We start from the raw sequence: 14,229 nt of genomic DNA, 5'->3' as shown, positions 1-14,229 counted from the left end.
TCCATTTGTGTCGACATTGTAGTTCAGTGAGGTACTCGGTTTTCCAACGTTCCCAAAAGTCCAATTTGAGACGAGAAACTAATTTCCACCTTGTCACCAGATTTATATTTCCTGATTGGGCCTTTGCATCTGCCATTGCTGTGAGTGGTTCTCCGATTAAGAAATGACCAGGTGTTAGTGCTGACAAGTCATTCGGATTACTTGACATAGGTGTCAATGGTCGAGAGTTCAGTATTGCTTCGACTTCTAGTACCACAGTCTCTAGTTCCTCATATGTTAGTGACGTGGTCTTAGTACTTCGTATCAATAGGTGTTTTGCTGATTTGACTGCTGCTTCCCACAGTCCACCGAAGTGTGGTGCACGAGGAGGTATAAATTTAAATGTTATTCCTCTTTCATTACATTCGTTAATTATCTTCTCTTGTGCCTTGCTTGTTTGAATTGAGTCTGCAAGTTCAAGTAATTGATTACTTGCTCCGACGAAATTTGTGGCATTGTCACAAAACAAATTTTTGCAGTGTCCTCTTCGAGCAACAAAACGTTTCAGCGATCCGATGAATGCATCTGTGGTTAAATCGCTGACTACTTCGAGATGAACTGCCTTAGTTGTAAAACAACAGTACACAGCAATGTATGCCTTGTGTGGTTTCTTGCCTCGGATTCTGTAATGTATCCAAAAAGGTCCGCAAAAGTCCACACCAGTGGTGAGGAATGGTCGCCCAGGTTGTACTCTTGTCGCTGGCAAATTACCCATCAGTTGTTCATAAAATCGTGGTCTTACTTTAGTACAACGTACACAATGTTGTACTACTGACCTTGCCATCAATTTGCCCTTAATTGGCCAGTATCGTTGACGCATGTTAGCTAGGAGGGACTGCGGACCACAATGCATGTATTTCTTATGGACTTGTTCCATTATTAATTTGACAATGGGGTCGTTATAAGGCAACAACATAGGATGTTTGGCGTCATACGATAATGAGGCTGCATCCAAACGTCCACCAACTCTTATGATGCCCGTATTATCAATAAAAGGTGCCAGTGATGCCAATGCACTGGACTTATTTATTCTTCCATCAGATTTCATAATTTTGATTTCATTTTTAAATTCTGCATATTGAATGCTTTTGATGATGACCTGATGTGCTGCATCTAGATCATCTGGAGTCAAAAAATTGCTTGAATGATCATTTTGTTTTCTTCTGATTCTTTTTACGAATCTTAAAGTATACGATAATATCCGTTGAAGTCTTCCAAATGAGTTGTTGTGTCTTATTGAATATATGAACTCTCCAGGATTTGCTGTGCCTTCAACAACAGACAATGTAGATACTTGAGTTTCCTTCTTCCGTTCAGGATCAATGAGGGTTTCGGATTTTAATGCTGATGATGGTTTTGAAGGCCACAGTTCTTCCCGACCATGCAGGAACATAGGTCCATAAAACCACATACTTGATGACTGTAGTTTATGGGGTGCAAGGCCTCTTGATAAAATGTCAGCTGGATTGTGTTCCGAACTGACGTGGCGCCACTGACTTGTGGCTGTTAATTGATGAATGTTGCTTACCCTGTTTGCAACGAAAGTGTGAAATTTTGATGATGGAGAGTTGATCCATGATATCACTATTTGTGAATCACACCAAAAGAACGTCTGGTAATTTCTTATTTGTAGGTCGTTCTTTATTCTTGTTGCTAGTTCTGCGCCAACCACAGCTGCACAAAGTTCGAGACGAGGTAATGTCAACCTTTTCAAAGGTGCAACCCGAGACTTAGCGCACAATAGTCGTACAATAACTTGACCATTCTGAAGTGTTGATCGCAAATACGCTGCAGCACCATATGCCTTTTCTGATGCATCTGTAAAGATGTGTAATTGAATGTTGGCAGGAACTTCGCCCTTGAAAATATGACGAGATATCTGCAGACAATTTACTTTCGTCAAATTGTTCCGGAACTCTAACCACTGTTTATGTAATTCAGTCGGCAGTTTTTCATCCCAATCCATCTTTAAATTCCATAATTCTTGAATAAAGATCTTTGCCATCACCACAACTGGTGACAAAAGTCCTAGTGGATCAAATAGCCTTGCTAAATCTGAGGTTGCACTGCGCTTCGTCGTGCTGCAAACAGGTTCCAATTTAACCTTGACGCATAAACTATCAGATTTTGGACACCAGGATAACCCAAGAGTTTTTGTTGTATCGTTATTATTTTCTAAATCTAAATTGACTTCTAAGTCATCGTGTGGAATTCCTTGTAGTAGACTTGGATGATTTGCGCACCATTTTCGCAATTTAAAACCGCTTGCTGTCAGTATTTTGTTTAATTGACTCTGAGTTTCCAACAATGTTCTCAGACTATCTGCCCCGTGTAAACAGTCATCTACATAGAAGTTTTGTTTGAGAGCAGATGCACCTAATGGATAATTTTGCATATTGTCATCAGCTAAAACTTGCAAACATTTGGTTGCTAGATACGGTGCTGATCTAGTACCATATGTTACTGTGTTGAGTTCAAAGTACTTTATCGGTTGACTTGGTTCATTTCTCCAAACGATAAGCTGACATTGTCTGTCTTCTGGATGTACAAGTATTTGTCGGTACATCTTTTCAATGTCTGTTGTAAACACATAACGAGGAAGACGGAATCGTAATAAAATAGATAGTAATTCACTTTGAACAGTTGGTCCGGTGTGTAGTAAATCGTTGAGAGATTGCCCTGATGTTGTTTTGGATGATGCATCAAATACCACACGTAATTTGGTGGTGGTACTATCAGGTTTAAGCACACAATGGTGTGGTATAAAGTAATGTGGTGACATAATCCTTTCAATATCTATTTCGGTCATATGCCCCAATTTTTCATATTCATCTAAAAACTCTACGTATTGTCGTTTGAGGTGACTATCCTTTGAAAGTCTACGCTCTAGTGCTAGAAATCTATTTGTAGCAATGTCTTTCGAATCTCCCAAAGCGAATCTGTCATTTATAAAAGGAAGATGAACGATGAATCGTCCCGTAACATTCTGATATGTAGTTTGAGTGAATTGAGCTTCACATTGTTGTTCTGCTATTGACAAGACCTTTGAGTGAGTATCAACTTCTTCAACCTTCCAAAGTTGTTCTATTGCATTTTCTAAACTATCTTCTGATGCTATTCCACATGTTGCAATCATTGTGTTAGCATTTTGGATTTTTCCAGATACGATCCATCCGAGCACAGTGTTCTGTAGAATTGGTAGTTCCCTTGAAAGTTGTATTTGACCAGGACTTAGGAGTTGATGATAAAATTCTGCTCCAAGCAACATATCAATTTTGTCAGACTTATAGAATGTAGGATCTGCTAATTGGATATTATTGGGCAGATTCCAATTTGAAATTTGTAAGTGTTGCGATGGTTGATTGGATACAATTTTTGGCAACACAAATGCTTCAAGTATTGTTCTGTAATCGGCCACTTTTGATTGCACAGAAAGTGTTGTACGACTTTTAGAACTCAATTTACCTATCCCTATGCCTTCGATGCAAATCGAACTGGAGCTTACTTGCAGACCCAATCTGGATGCCAGTCGTTCAGTCACAATATTTATTTGTGAACCTGAATCCAGTACTGCTCTGCACTCGACTGTTCTTCCATTAGAGTTGGATGCTAAAAGTTTTGCTGTTCCCAAAAGAACACAACTGGTCTGACCATGATTGATAGACGACATTAGAGTTGTTTGTGCAAGTGGCCTTGAAGTGTTTTCAACTGACGTATGACTTGATGGTTGAACTGGGTGTCTATTTTGATGTAACAGTGTATTATGTCTTCTTTGGCATATAGTACAACCCCTGCTGGAGCATTGTAATGCCATATGACCAGGTTTCATGCAGTTTGTGCACAATTTATGACGTTTTAGTAAATCGTACTTCTGTTGTATGGATTTACGTTTGAAAGTTTCGCATGAAAATAATTGATGACTACTATTGCAAGTAATACATTTTGATCCTGAGTCTGTAGCTGCAAGTGCTACTGCTGGATGTCGTGGTTTGTGACTTTGTTTGTGGTTTCCATTCGTCATTGATTCGAATGCCTGAAATCTTCCTTCTAGGAACCGCAATAATTCTTTTAATGAAATTATTCTTCGGCTGTCTTCTAACGATTGCTCGAATGCCGTATGTGAAGCTCTGTCTAGCTTTCTAATAATTACGTGAACCATTATGGCGTCCCAAGATTTAACATCAATACCTTGAGCTGCTAATCCATAATAACATTCTTTTGTAACATCATGTATGCCCTTAAGACTGCTTGCTGATTCAATTGTTATATTTGGTTGTGATAACAATTTATTTAGTAATGCTGTCACCAAGAGTCGTTTGTTGTCATACCGATTTGACAGAATATCCCAAGCTATATTATAATTTTGCTCGGAAATTGGCAGATGCCGTATGAGGGCTTTCGGCTCACCTGCCAAGTTTGTAGATAAATGGAACATTTTGTGGGCTGCGCTTATTGATTGATCATGGATCAATTGTTGAAACAAATCTCTAAATTCAATCCATTTCAAATAGTCTCCATCAAATGTTGGTAAAACTATTTTTGGAAGTCTGATTTGTTGAGTTGCTGCAGGCCCCTCTGACGTCAATCCTTCAGTTGGTTGACTGTGTTGTTTTAAATATATTAACGCGTTTTGGGCATCTTTATCCGTTGAATAATATTGATCCCAAGTATATCCGACGATGTCTTGTGCGTCGGCTGATGACCATATTTCATCATTGTTATCCCTCAGATCCTTCTGATATTTTTCTATCAGAGAATATTTCAGATCATAATAACTAGGATGATGTTTTATGGTTATTTCTTCATATATTTCATCTATGCTCGTGCGTAGTGCATGCATTAATGAGGATTGCTTCTGCATGGTTCGCATGAGCGATGTAGTATTATTTGGCGCTCTTGGGCTTACTACTGGCTTCCCGTCCTGTGGTTTCAGGAGTAGCCTTGATTTCTCCAGCTTGAATCTTTCATCATATGTGACTACTAGATTGGAGATTTTTTTGAAATAGTCTGCACTGAAATACTCATTTTGAAGTTCAGATTGTGGCAGTACTTTGATTTCAGCATCATTAGATTCGAAATTATCCCACAACGTGTTTAGTTTATTTAGCCGATCTTCATAATATGTGGTATCCTGCTTGCGGGTACTAGAATCCTTTTTGAAATTGGTTATCAGTCGCTCAATTTCTGTACCGAGCTCTGACTGCTTCCTTAATAACGCATCCATGGCGATGTTTGAATTTTCGGTCCGAAAATTCCAATGAATAAATACTTCAGCTGGTTACTGAGTAGACCTTTTGGTGTGTCCTTTTGTAGGTAATTGACTCCTTCGATATGTATTTCGACAAAATGAAGGCTGATATTTCATCAACAATCACGTCGGGGTCACCAAAAAATGTACGCTACTTGGTGCTAACCCAGATCCTTAATCTGTGTTAGCTTGGTAGCCAATTTTTATGTGTAATGTAGTTTGAGCACTTGTAACCCAAACTACTTGTATTTTCTATTTTGATTAGTTTGAGCACTTGAAACCCAAACTAACCGATGCGAGAAAGTAAGAAAGTTATAATTGATTTTTCTTTTCCTTCTGAACTTTATTAACATTATTTCTTATATTTATACAAAATTATTTTATTAACAAGCTATTAAATTATGCATTAATTGACAATAAATATTAATGCATAATTCACAAATAAATAAATTTGCCTACGCTGTGCTGACATAATTATAGGCCAACATATTACATACTTTCTTCAGTGCATTGACCAACAAGAAAAGCTGATAATGCAAAATTGCACTTTTTGTTGGTCAATGACTGGTCGCAGTGTTGGCCCAAATAATATGTAAACACATGTAACCAAATATCATAAAAAATAAAAATATAAAATAATATGAATTAAATGCAAACATAAACAAACACTGTTCCCATTTTTGTTTGAAAATGTTAAACATGCTGGGATGTCACCATCTGTGCAACCGTTAAGCAAGATAAAGCCATTATTTTCTATGAATTCTAATATGTTTTTACAACGCGTATTCTAGACTAAATCGAGAGAGCTTCTTTTAGATATGAAAATCGAACTAATTTCAGATAAGAATTCTTGAGCACCCTCTTCACCCACTCTAGCGTTAAAGTCACCACCTATTATTAAGGGGATCCCTCCATATTTTTTAATTATTTCATCGATTAATGGTTGAAGCAATTCTAAAGTAATATTTATATCATAATTATTAATACAATAAAAATTAAAAATCCACAAATTTGTTTTGCTTATTTCGCTACTTTTTGCTAAATTTTTTTAACTAGAGATACAATACCACCGCTAGCTCTACCAGTGGACTTTTCCCTTGTTGCTGGGGCTGTCAGCACATCATAGTTGCACCAAGGACTAAGGCTACTATTGAAAGGTGTTGTTGACCAGGTTTCATAGACAGATAGGATCTGCGAGTCAGCAATTTTTGTTTCATTAAAAAGATTTGCAATACCGTGTACATTCCAAAATGTTATTTAAAGCTTAAAAAGATTGTATGTAGATGCTGTATTTCGTGATGTTGATGGAGCGTCATCTGTAGTTGTTGTTAATGTGCTGTATTCGTTCTTTAGTTTTTTGCCATATGGTTGTTTTGATCTAGCTCATTTATGATGCTTAATAAGTTAAGATTAATGTTTTCAAGTTTGTTTCCATACATAGATTGGAGAATAGTATGCGCCTCCTCATTGCCACACTTTAGGGTTCCATTTTTGCTCCATTTGCACCACTTGTTTCCAATGCGTCGATATAATGCAAGCATTTGACAAGGTTAGGCACACCGAACTGCTCTACAAACTGAAATTTCATCTACCACGCAGCTCTATTTGTTACTTAAGTTTTATATCAAGGACCGATATTTCATGGTTAAAGTAGAAGACTATAATACGAAAATCTTTCCGATAAAAGCTGGAGTGCCCCAAGGGAGCGTGCTAGATCCAACCCTTTCAATAGTCGCTACTAGTCAGTTGCAAACAAACCTAGATAGCATCTAAGTATGGCTAAAGAAATGGTGCATTAAAGAAGCTAATGAATCTAAATCTGCACAAACCACATTCACTCTTCGCCTTGGTTCCTGCCAACCAGTCACACTAAGTAATAACATACTACCACAATCCGATCACGTGAACATCTAGGTGTTCATCTTGATCGTCGTCTCACCTGGAAATACCATATATTTACGAAACGCAAGCAACTGGGTCTAAAAATGCGCTCAATGTACTGGCTTCTTTCTCAAAATTCAAAGCTATCACTGAACAATAAAGTACTTTTATGTACATATATAAAGTTATTTTAAAACCAATATGAACCTACAGTGTCTCGATCTGGGGAACAGCTGCAAAATCTAATATAGCGATATTACAGAGATTTGAATCAAAAATACTTCGTTTATGTGCGAGTGCTCCATGGTATATACCAAATAGTACTTTACAGCGCGATCTCCACGTCCCATCAGTGCTTGAAACAATACAAACAGTCAGCAAAAACTAATGGCCGTACAAGGCCATTAAACCACCCGAACTCACTGGCACACGAGCTGTTATCAGATTTCAATAATCCACGTCGACTAAGAAGATTTTCTACGTCGGACTTGCCAAGTCGAACCCCAAATACGTGAATCGTAAATATAAACTTACTAAAATTTAAACATTTATAGCCACCGATTTGCTCATTAAATTATTAATTGTAATTACTGTCATCATTAATTGTAATTTAATCTTTAGCTACTGAGTGTCCCGCAAATGTTTACACATCAGCTTATTCTATTTTATATTTTATATTCATAAGTAATACTGAATGTTCTTTTACAGATTGTATTTATAGAATATAAAAAAAAAAAACTAATAAAATCCATCAATATCAATATTTTCATATCATTACGTATATATTCTATATTATATTAAAAATTTTCTCAAGTGTGACTTTTTACATATAAATAATAAATATAAGTTATTTAAAATGTAAATTTTTTATTTAATATAAATAAAATTTAATAATAACATATTTAATAATAATATATATTATAATACATATTTAATAACAAAATAAATTTTATGTAATAAAATAAAACAAACAACATGTTTTTAATTTTCTGCATAGAATAACAAAAAAAACATAAAACCGTACAAACAAAGCAAATGCTTTCATCCCTCAAATAATTTGTGTGATGCACGTTTGTTTGTATTGCGCTCTCTCTTCACCTTTTGCTTACGAAGTCTTCGATTTTTTTCACTACACTTAAACTTCGAAGACTTTGAGAACAAAAATTCACAAAAACTTCGAAGTTTTTTCCAACTTCGAAGACTTCGTTTACTATTCGAATATTCGAATTCTTCGAATTCTTCGTAAATTTGAGTATGAACAACACTAATAGTTACGACTCAGGCATTTTTACAACACCACCATCAGTTGTGATTTTTGTTTTATGAACGTCAGTCATGATTCTGATAATCGCCCGTACCTCGTGTTCGTTGTGAGACATTGACTCTGTTTGTATTGTTGTTGAATAATATTAATATATTAATATTTATTTAATAAAAATAAAGAAACGAAAAATAACATACATAACATTTGCGAAATTATATTGAGAATTTTTATATTTTCAACTAGCCAAAGCGCTTATCAAAAACGTGTTTGTGTTTAATAAAGCTTTCGTCATAGTACGGAATTGTTAGTGTGCTTATGAACTCAGCTTTCAACAGCTTGTTGTTGGCGGTTGTTGGTTTTACATGATAAGCTTATGTGAAAGCGTGATATGTCGGATAAACTATAAATCTACGGCAGCTTTCAACACGGCCGCGTCAAATAATAATAAAAATTTTTTTTTTAAGCCGGTAGTGCATTTATTCGTTGTGTCCTCCTTATTTAATTTTATAAATTCTTAAGAAGAAGCACAGCATAATTGTTTCATCTTCGGCTAAGTGCACATTTCTGTATTTGCACATTTAAATAAATAAACCTGTTGAGACGGTTTGTGAGATTGTTATATTCCTCCTTTCGATTTTGGAAAAAATCGTACTTGGAGGAAGCATTTCAATAATCTTTGGACTTGATCATTATTTACATGACAACTCTCATTCTCGGTGAGTGTTGCCGCAAAATTTATACAAAACAAAAGGGAACATTTTTTGTTGTTTTTTACTCTTATTTATACAATACATTGTATACATTTGTAGTTATTTAGTATTAACTTTATATTGTAATTATATTATATATCATTATATTTGTATTTGTATTATATATAATTGTATATATATTTATAATTTGTCATATTTACATTTATTAGTATATTGTATTATACTATATGTATAGTTGTATCTATATATTATTTATATTTAAATTATATTTATATTTGTATTTATATTACGTTTATATCTTATTTATAGTCTTACTATATTTATATACACCTTTTACCTAGTCTATCTATTTTCCACATTTTTCTTTTATATATTCTCTTTTCCTTATTCTTTCATTCAAATTATTCGTACCTATAAAACTTAATTCTCGTGAGTTTATCACTTTTCCTTCTTAATAATGGAAGTTAGAGACGGAGGAACGCAAACCTGTAATGATATACCTGATAATGGAACGACCTCTCCCACTCCTTTATTGAAACGACCCAGGACTGTTGCTTATTCCCAAAATCGTAAGCTAGTTGATGAGCAACTTGAGTCTGTCTTAAAATCCGTTGCAGCCCTTAAGGCTGCCAACGCCCGGCTACGTGCTGAGAATTCCTTCCTTGCCACCAAGCTGGCACTGTACACGAGTAACTTACCAAAGTCTTCCTCTTCAACCTCCGCCGCAAATACTGTCCCCCCCTCCACTTCTACTGCGGCGGCCTGTAGCATTATTAGTACCCCGAAGCCAGCGCCAAAGCCCAAACCCAAGCCCTCTGTAGCTACTAAGGTCCTTGTGGGTCCCAATCCTCCCACTCCCTCTACAGTTCCGTTGGCTTCGGCCACTAAGTCTTCCAAGCCACCAGCCATTACGGCCCGTGGCGTCAATGTCAAGGAGCTTGGCTCCTCCATCAAATCAGCCTTTCCTAATGCCTCTTATGAGTTTAAGTGCATAAATGGCACGACCACTCGTATCCTAACTAAGAGTAAGGATACCTTTTATAACATCAACTCCCTGCTCCGCGAGCAGAAAGTTGAGAGTTTTGCCTCCATTCCTTTTGAGGACCGAGTCACTCCTGTCCTCCTTAAGAACTTCCCCTCATCCTATGATGAGGATGACTTGAAGTCGGCCTTGGCGACTGACTTACCTGAGTTCACCTTCTCGAAGGTCTCCAAGGTCACTCCACCTGCGCGCTTCACAAAGCGTAACCCCTCTAGGTATGCCAATTCTTGTATTTGGGAGCTCCATCCTATCCCTTCTACAGACTTAAAGTCCCTTCTCAATGTTAAGCGACTTCCATCGCTTAACATCATCATTTCACTCGAGCAGAAATCTCGTAATGAGATCCCTCAATGCTCAAATTGTCAACGCTATTTTCACACAGCTAAGCTGTGTAATTACCCCCACCGTTGTGTACGCTGTGGTGAGTCTCATCTACGTGGCGAGTGTCAACTTCCTCCTCCAGCTTTTGATCCAGTTACTCAGGAGCAACTTGCAGCCACTATCCCCAAGTGCTGCAACTGCGGTCAGACTGGTCATCCGGCCAATTACCGCTGCTCCAAATATAAGGAGCTGCGTTCTCTTCGCGCCAATAAATCTCGTGCGCAAAAAATCCCCCCCCTCATGTCTATTGACTTGAGGACTCCGTCAAATTTCGTGAGACCTGGTGTCTCATTTGCCTCTGCGGCTAAAGCCGCAACCCCTAAACCCATTTCGCTGCCTAAGACAGCTAATCCTTCTCCTATTCGTGCTCCTGAGTCAGACTCTTTTCTCCCTGATATTCAGGGTATCTTCGCCTTTGCTGCTGGCATTAAACAGCAGTACAGTCTTCTGCCCCATTCTGACAAGAAAGCCTTTCTTGTCCAGAAAGTCCTCGAATTGGCACTGAGATGAATGATCTAAGGATCATTCTCATAAATGTCAATTCGATACACTCCAATCTTAGGCGTGCTCTTTTCGCGGATTTTGCTGAACGCAACAACCCTCATATCATCCTTGTGACTGAAACACGGCTCAATATCAGGGACGTTGTTGATGTCAGAGGATATAATTTTATTCGGTTCGATAGGGACGGCGTCGGCGGGGGAGTCGCCATCTTGGTAAAAGACTCTCTCAAGTGTTCTAGGATTCACATCCCCTCACTTGTTTCTCTTGAGGCGGTTGGTATTACTCTTTCTCTCTCCAATCGCCCTGATCTCAATATCTTTTGCATCTACCACACATACTCTATTGTTTCTTCCATTGACCCTCATGATCTGGGCACTCTTGCTTCCTTGTCTCCTAACCCCTTTCTTATCGGTGGTGACTTTAATAGTAAGCACCCCTTTTGGAATAATGCTGCCTCTTGTTTCAATGGCACCAGGCTATTCAACTGGCTAACTAGTAGCCCAGTCAGTCCTATTCTAAGTGTGGTAGCTCCTTCGGTTCCGACTCATGTCAATAGTATCATTGACTTTTTTTTAGCGGATAATCGCCTTCTTCCCAGCCTCGGTGACCCACGAGTCATCGACGGCATTTCTGACCACCAAGCCGTAAAGCTTGCGCTTCACGACTGCAGAGCTGCTCGTGCCTGTCCTCGCACTTTTTTTAATTTTCCCAGCACCAACTGGTCAGAGTTCAATCTCACTCTTGACCAGCTCCTTCTCAATTTGAGCATTCCCGAACACAGGAACATGACTCCGGTGGAGATTGATTTTGCTGCCCTTACTCTTGAAAGCATCTTCGCCTCCACAATTGATGAGCATGTTCCGAAGGTGCACGTTCGCAAATTTTATCAAGTTCCACTTGATACTACTACCCTTCACCTCATTAAACTGAGGAAATCGCTTCGCCGCAGATATTATCGCCTTAGACAGGTTGCATCCACGCAAGCTCATGCGTTCCAAGCTATCCTTAAGAACCTGGACACCATAATTGCCCAGAGGGTCAACCAAGCCAGGTTCAATTCCCTTAGTGCCAAACTTCGGGCCACCCAGTGCCGGCCTGACGTCTTTAGCACGATCAGGCAAATCTGCGGATCAAATAGGTCCATTTCTGATCTACGCTATGGCAACACCATAGCATATGATGACTTCGATAAAGCCAACGTCTTTGGTGAAGTCTTTGTGACTAATCACCGTCTTACGGCTGGCCTAGGCGAGCGCCACTTTATGTCCACTACAAATTCTGTAGTGCATGGGCTTTTTGATGCTTTTAATGAAAGCATTGTTACTTTCTCCCCGCAGTTTCCCGCTCACTGCATCAATGTTGAAGACACTCAAGGGTTTCTCACCCCAATTGATCTTACTAACATACTTCGGCTTAAAGCCCCTAAAAAGTCATCTGGCACTGATTGCGTGTCTTTTTACGCTATGAGGCGTTTCTCACCACTCTTTTTTAAAAAGTGCGCCATGCTCTTCAACCATGCGTACAACACTGGTTCCTTCCCCCAGCCATGGAGGAAGGCCATAGTTTGTCCCATTGCCAAGAGTGGCAAACCTAAATGTGACCCCTTCAGCTATCGTCCCATTTCTCTCCTCAACTCCGTCAGTAAGCTCTATGAGACTTTCATAGCAAGCAAGCTGAAGTCCTTCTCCTCAAGGAATAATATTATTCCTTCTTATCAGTTTGGCTTCAGAAGCCAAACCTCCACTCTTCATGCCCTGCATCATCTCCAAAATGAGATATGCATAGGCTTTTTCAATAAGCAGCCCACTGTGGCATTAAGTCTTGACATTGAAAAAGCCTTTGATACTGTCTGGTTTGAAGGTTTAATTTTAAAGCTTCACCAGTTCGGCTTCTCCCCTGCGCTCTGTAGTGTGGTCCACAATTTTCTGTCCAGCAGAACCTTTCAGGTTCGAGTCGGTTCCTCTCTGTCTCGAGATTTCCCCATCGACGCCGGTGTCCCTCAGGGCTCGGTTCTTGGACCCCTTCTTTTTAACCTGTTTATAGCAGACATTCCTTTTCCGCGGGCCCCTGTTAAGCAAATCTGCTTCGCCGATGACTGCCTTGTCTTCATGCGGTCATCTAATCCTCACCGCCTTTCCAATGAGCTTAATACCCACCTTGGAGCCCTCTTCGACTATTACACCAAGTGGAAGATTAAACTCAATCCCTCTAAGATCTCTGCCATTGCCTTTCTTGGCCAGCAGCGTGATCGTCCTAGAGGTTTTAGCACCTCTAATATTCAGCTCAGGCTCAACAATTCTCCAATTCAGCTTGTCCCCAAGCTGAAATATCTTGGTATTGTCTTCTCATCTCAACACAATTTTATATCACATGTTGACTATGCCATCCGTAACGCCCGGTTCAGGCACACTCAACTCAAAACTGCACTTCGAAGACACAACCAGCTTAACTGTAAAGTTAAGCTACTCTGCTATAAGCAGCTTATTCGTCCTCTCCTCACTTATGCCTTTCCTATTTGGTCTGCCATCACCTCTGCTCAGATGGAAAGAATCCGCCTGTTTGAGCGGAAACTTCTCCGTGATTGCACCAACTATAAACGCAAGCCCAACGGCAAGCACTTTCCTATCTCCACTCTGTACCACAATGCCAAGATTACTCGTATTGATGAGTACCTTTTGACACTTGCCCGTAGGTATCTCACCCGGCTCCACGACCTCCCTCCTGATGTCTCTTGTCCAGATACCCTCCCAGTAGACCTTGTTCTAGCTTTACGTTTTAAACCTCCACAGTACCTTCTCCACTATTTTGACGAGCTGGGCCAAAATCCTCTCGCTATTCCTCTCTTTAACCGCGGCTTTCGTGACCCTGGTCACAAAGTTTATCACTAGCCACACCCCCGCTAACTAGCCGTAACCCCACTACCTTCATTATCATCCTTTCTTCTTAATTCATGCCCTTGCTTTCTGACTTAGATGAACCTAGTTCACCTAGGTATTAAGTCTATCTACTTTCTCTCTCCCCTGATTACTGGAATGAAGTTCCCACATTGCTGTGGGAATCTTCTCCATTCATTCCTAAGAGGTGGTTTCAGTGGGTTCAAGTCTCACACTGCGGCTTTCGATGCTTTCCACCTACTGCAAAAAAAAAAAAAAAAAAAAAA

The 14,229-nt window shown here is 39.1% G+C and overlaps 1 protein-coding gene across 1 annotated transcript in view; it reads right to left on the bottom strand.

Moving 5' to 3' along the window:
* LOC119665872 overlaps positions 1 to 5,263 on the bottom strand; it is a 6,087-nt gene extending 824 nt beyond the window's left edge. Inside the window, exon 1 of the mRNA XM_038075127.1 lies at positions 98 to 5,263. Coding sequence (XP_037931055.1) covers positions 98 to 5,263 — 5,166 coding nt within the window. The remainder of the gene's footprint in view (positions 1 to 97) is intronic.
* Positions 5,264 to 14,229: the final 8,966 nt, after the last annotated feature.

This window comes from Teleopsis dalmanni, chromosome 1 (genome assembly GCF_002237135.1).
Source record: "Teleopsis dalmanni isolate 2A chromosome 1, ASM223713v2, whole genome shotgun sequence".
Lineage (NCBI taxonomy): Eukaryota > Metazoa > Arthropoda > Insecta > Diptera > Diopsidae > Teleopsis > Teleopsis dalmanni.
Note: the sequence above shows the minus strand (reverse complement) of the source record. Positions and strands in the feature narration are given on the sequence as shown.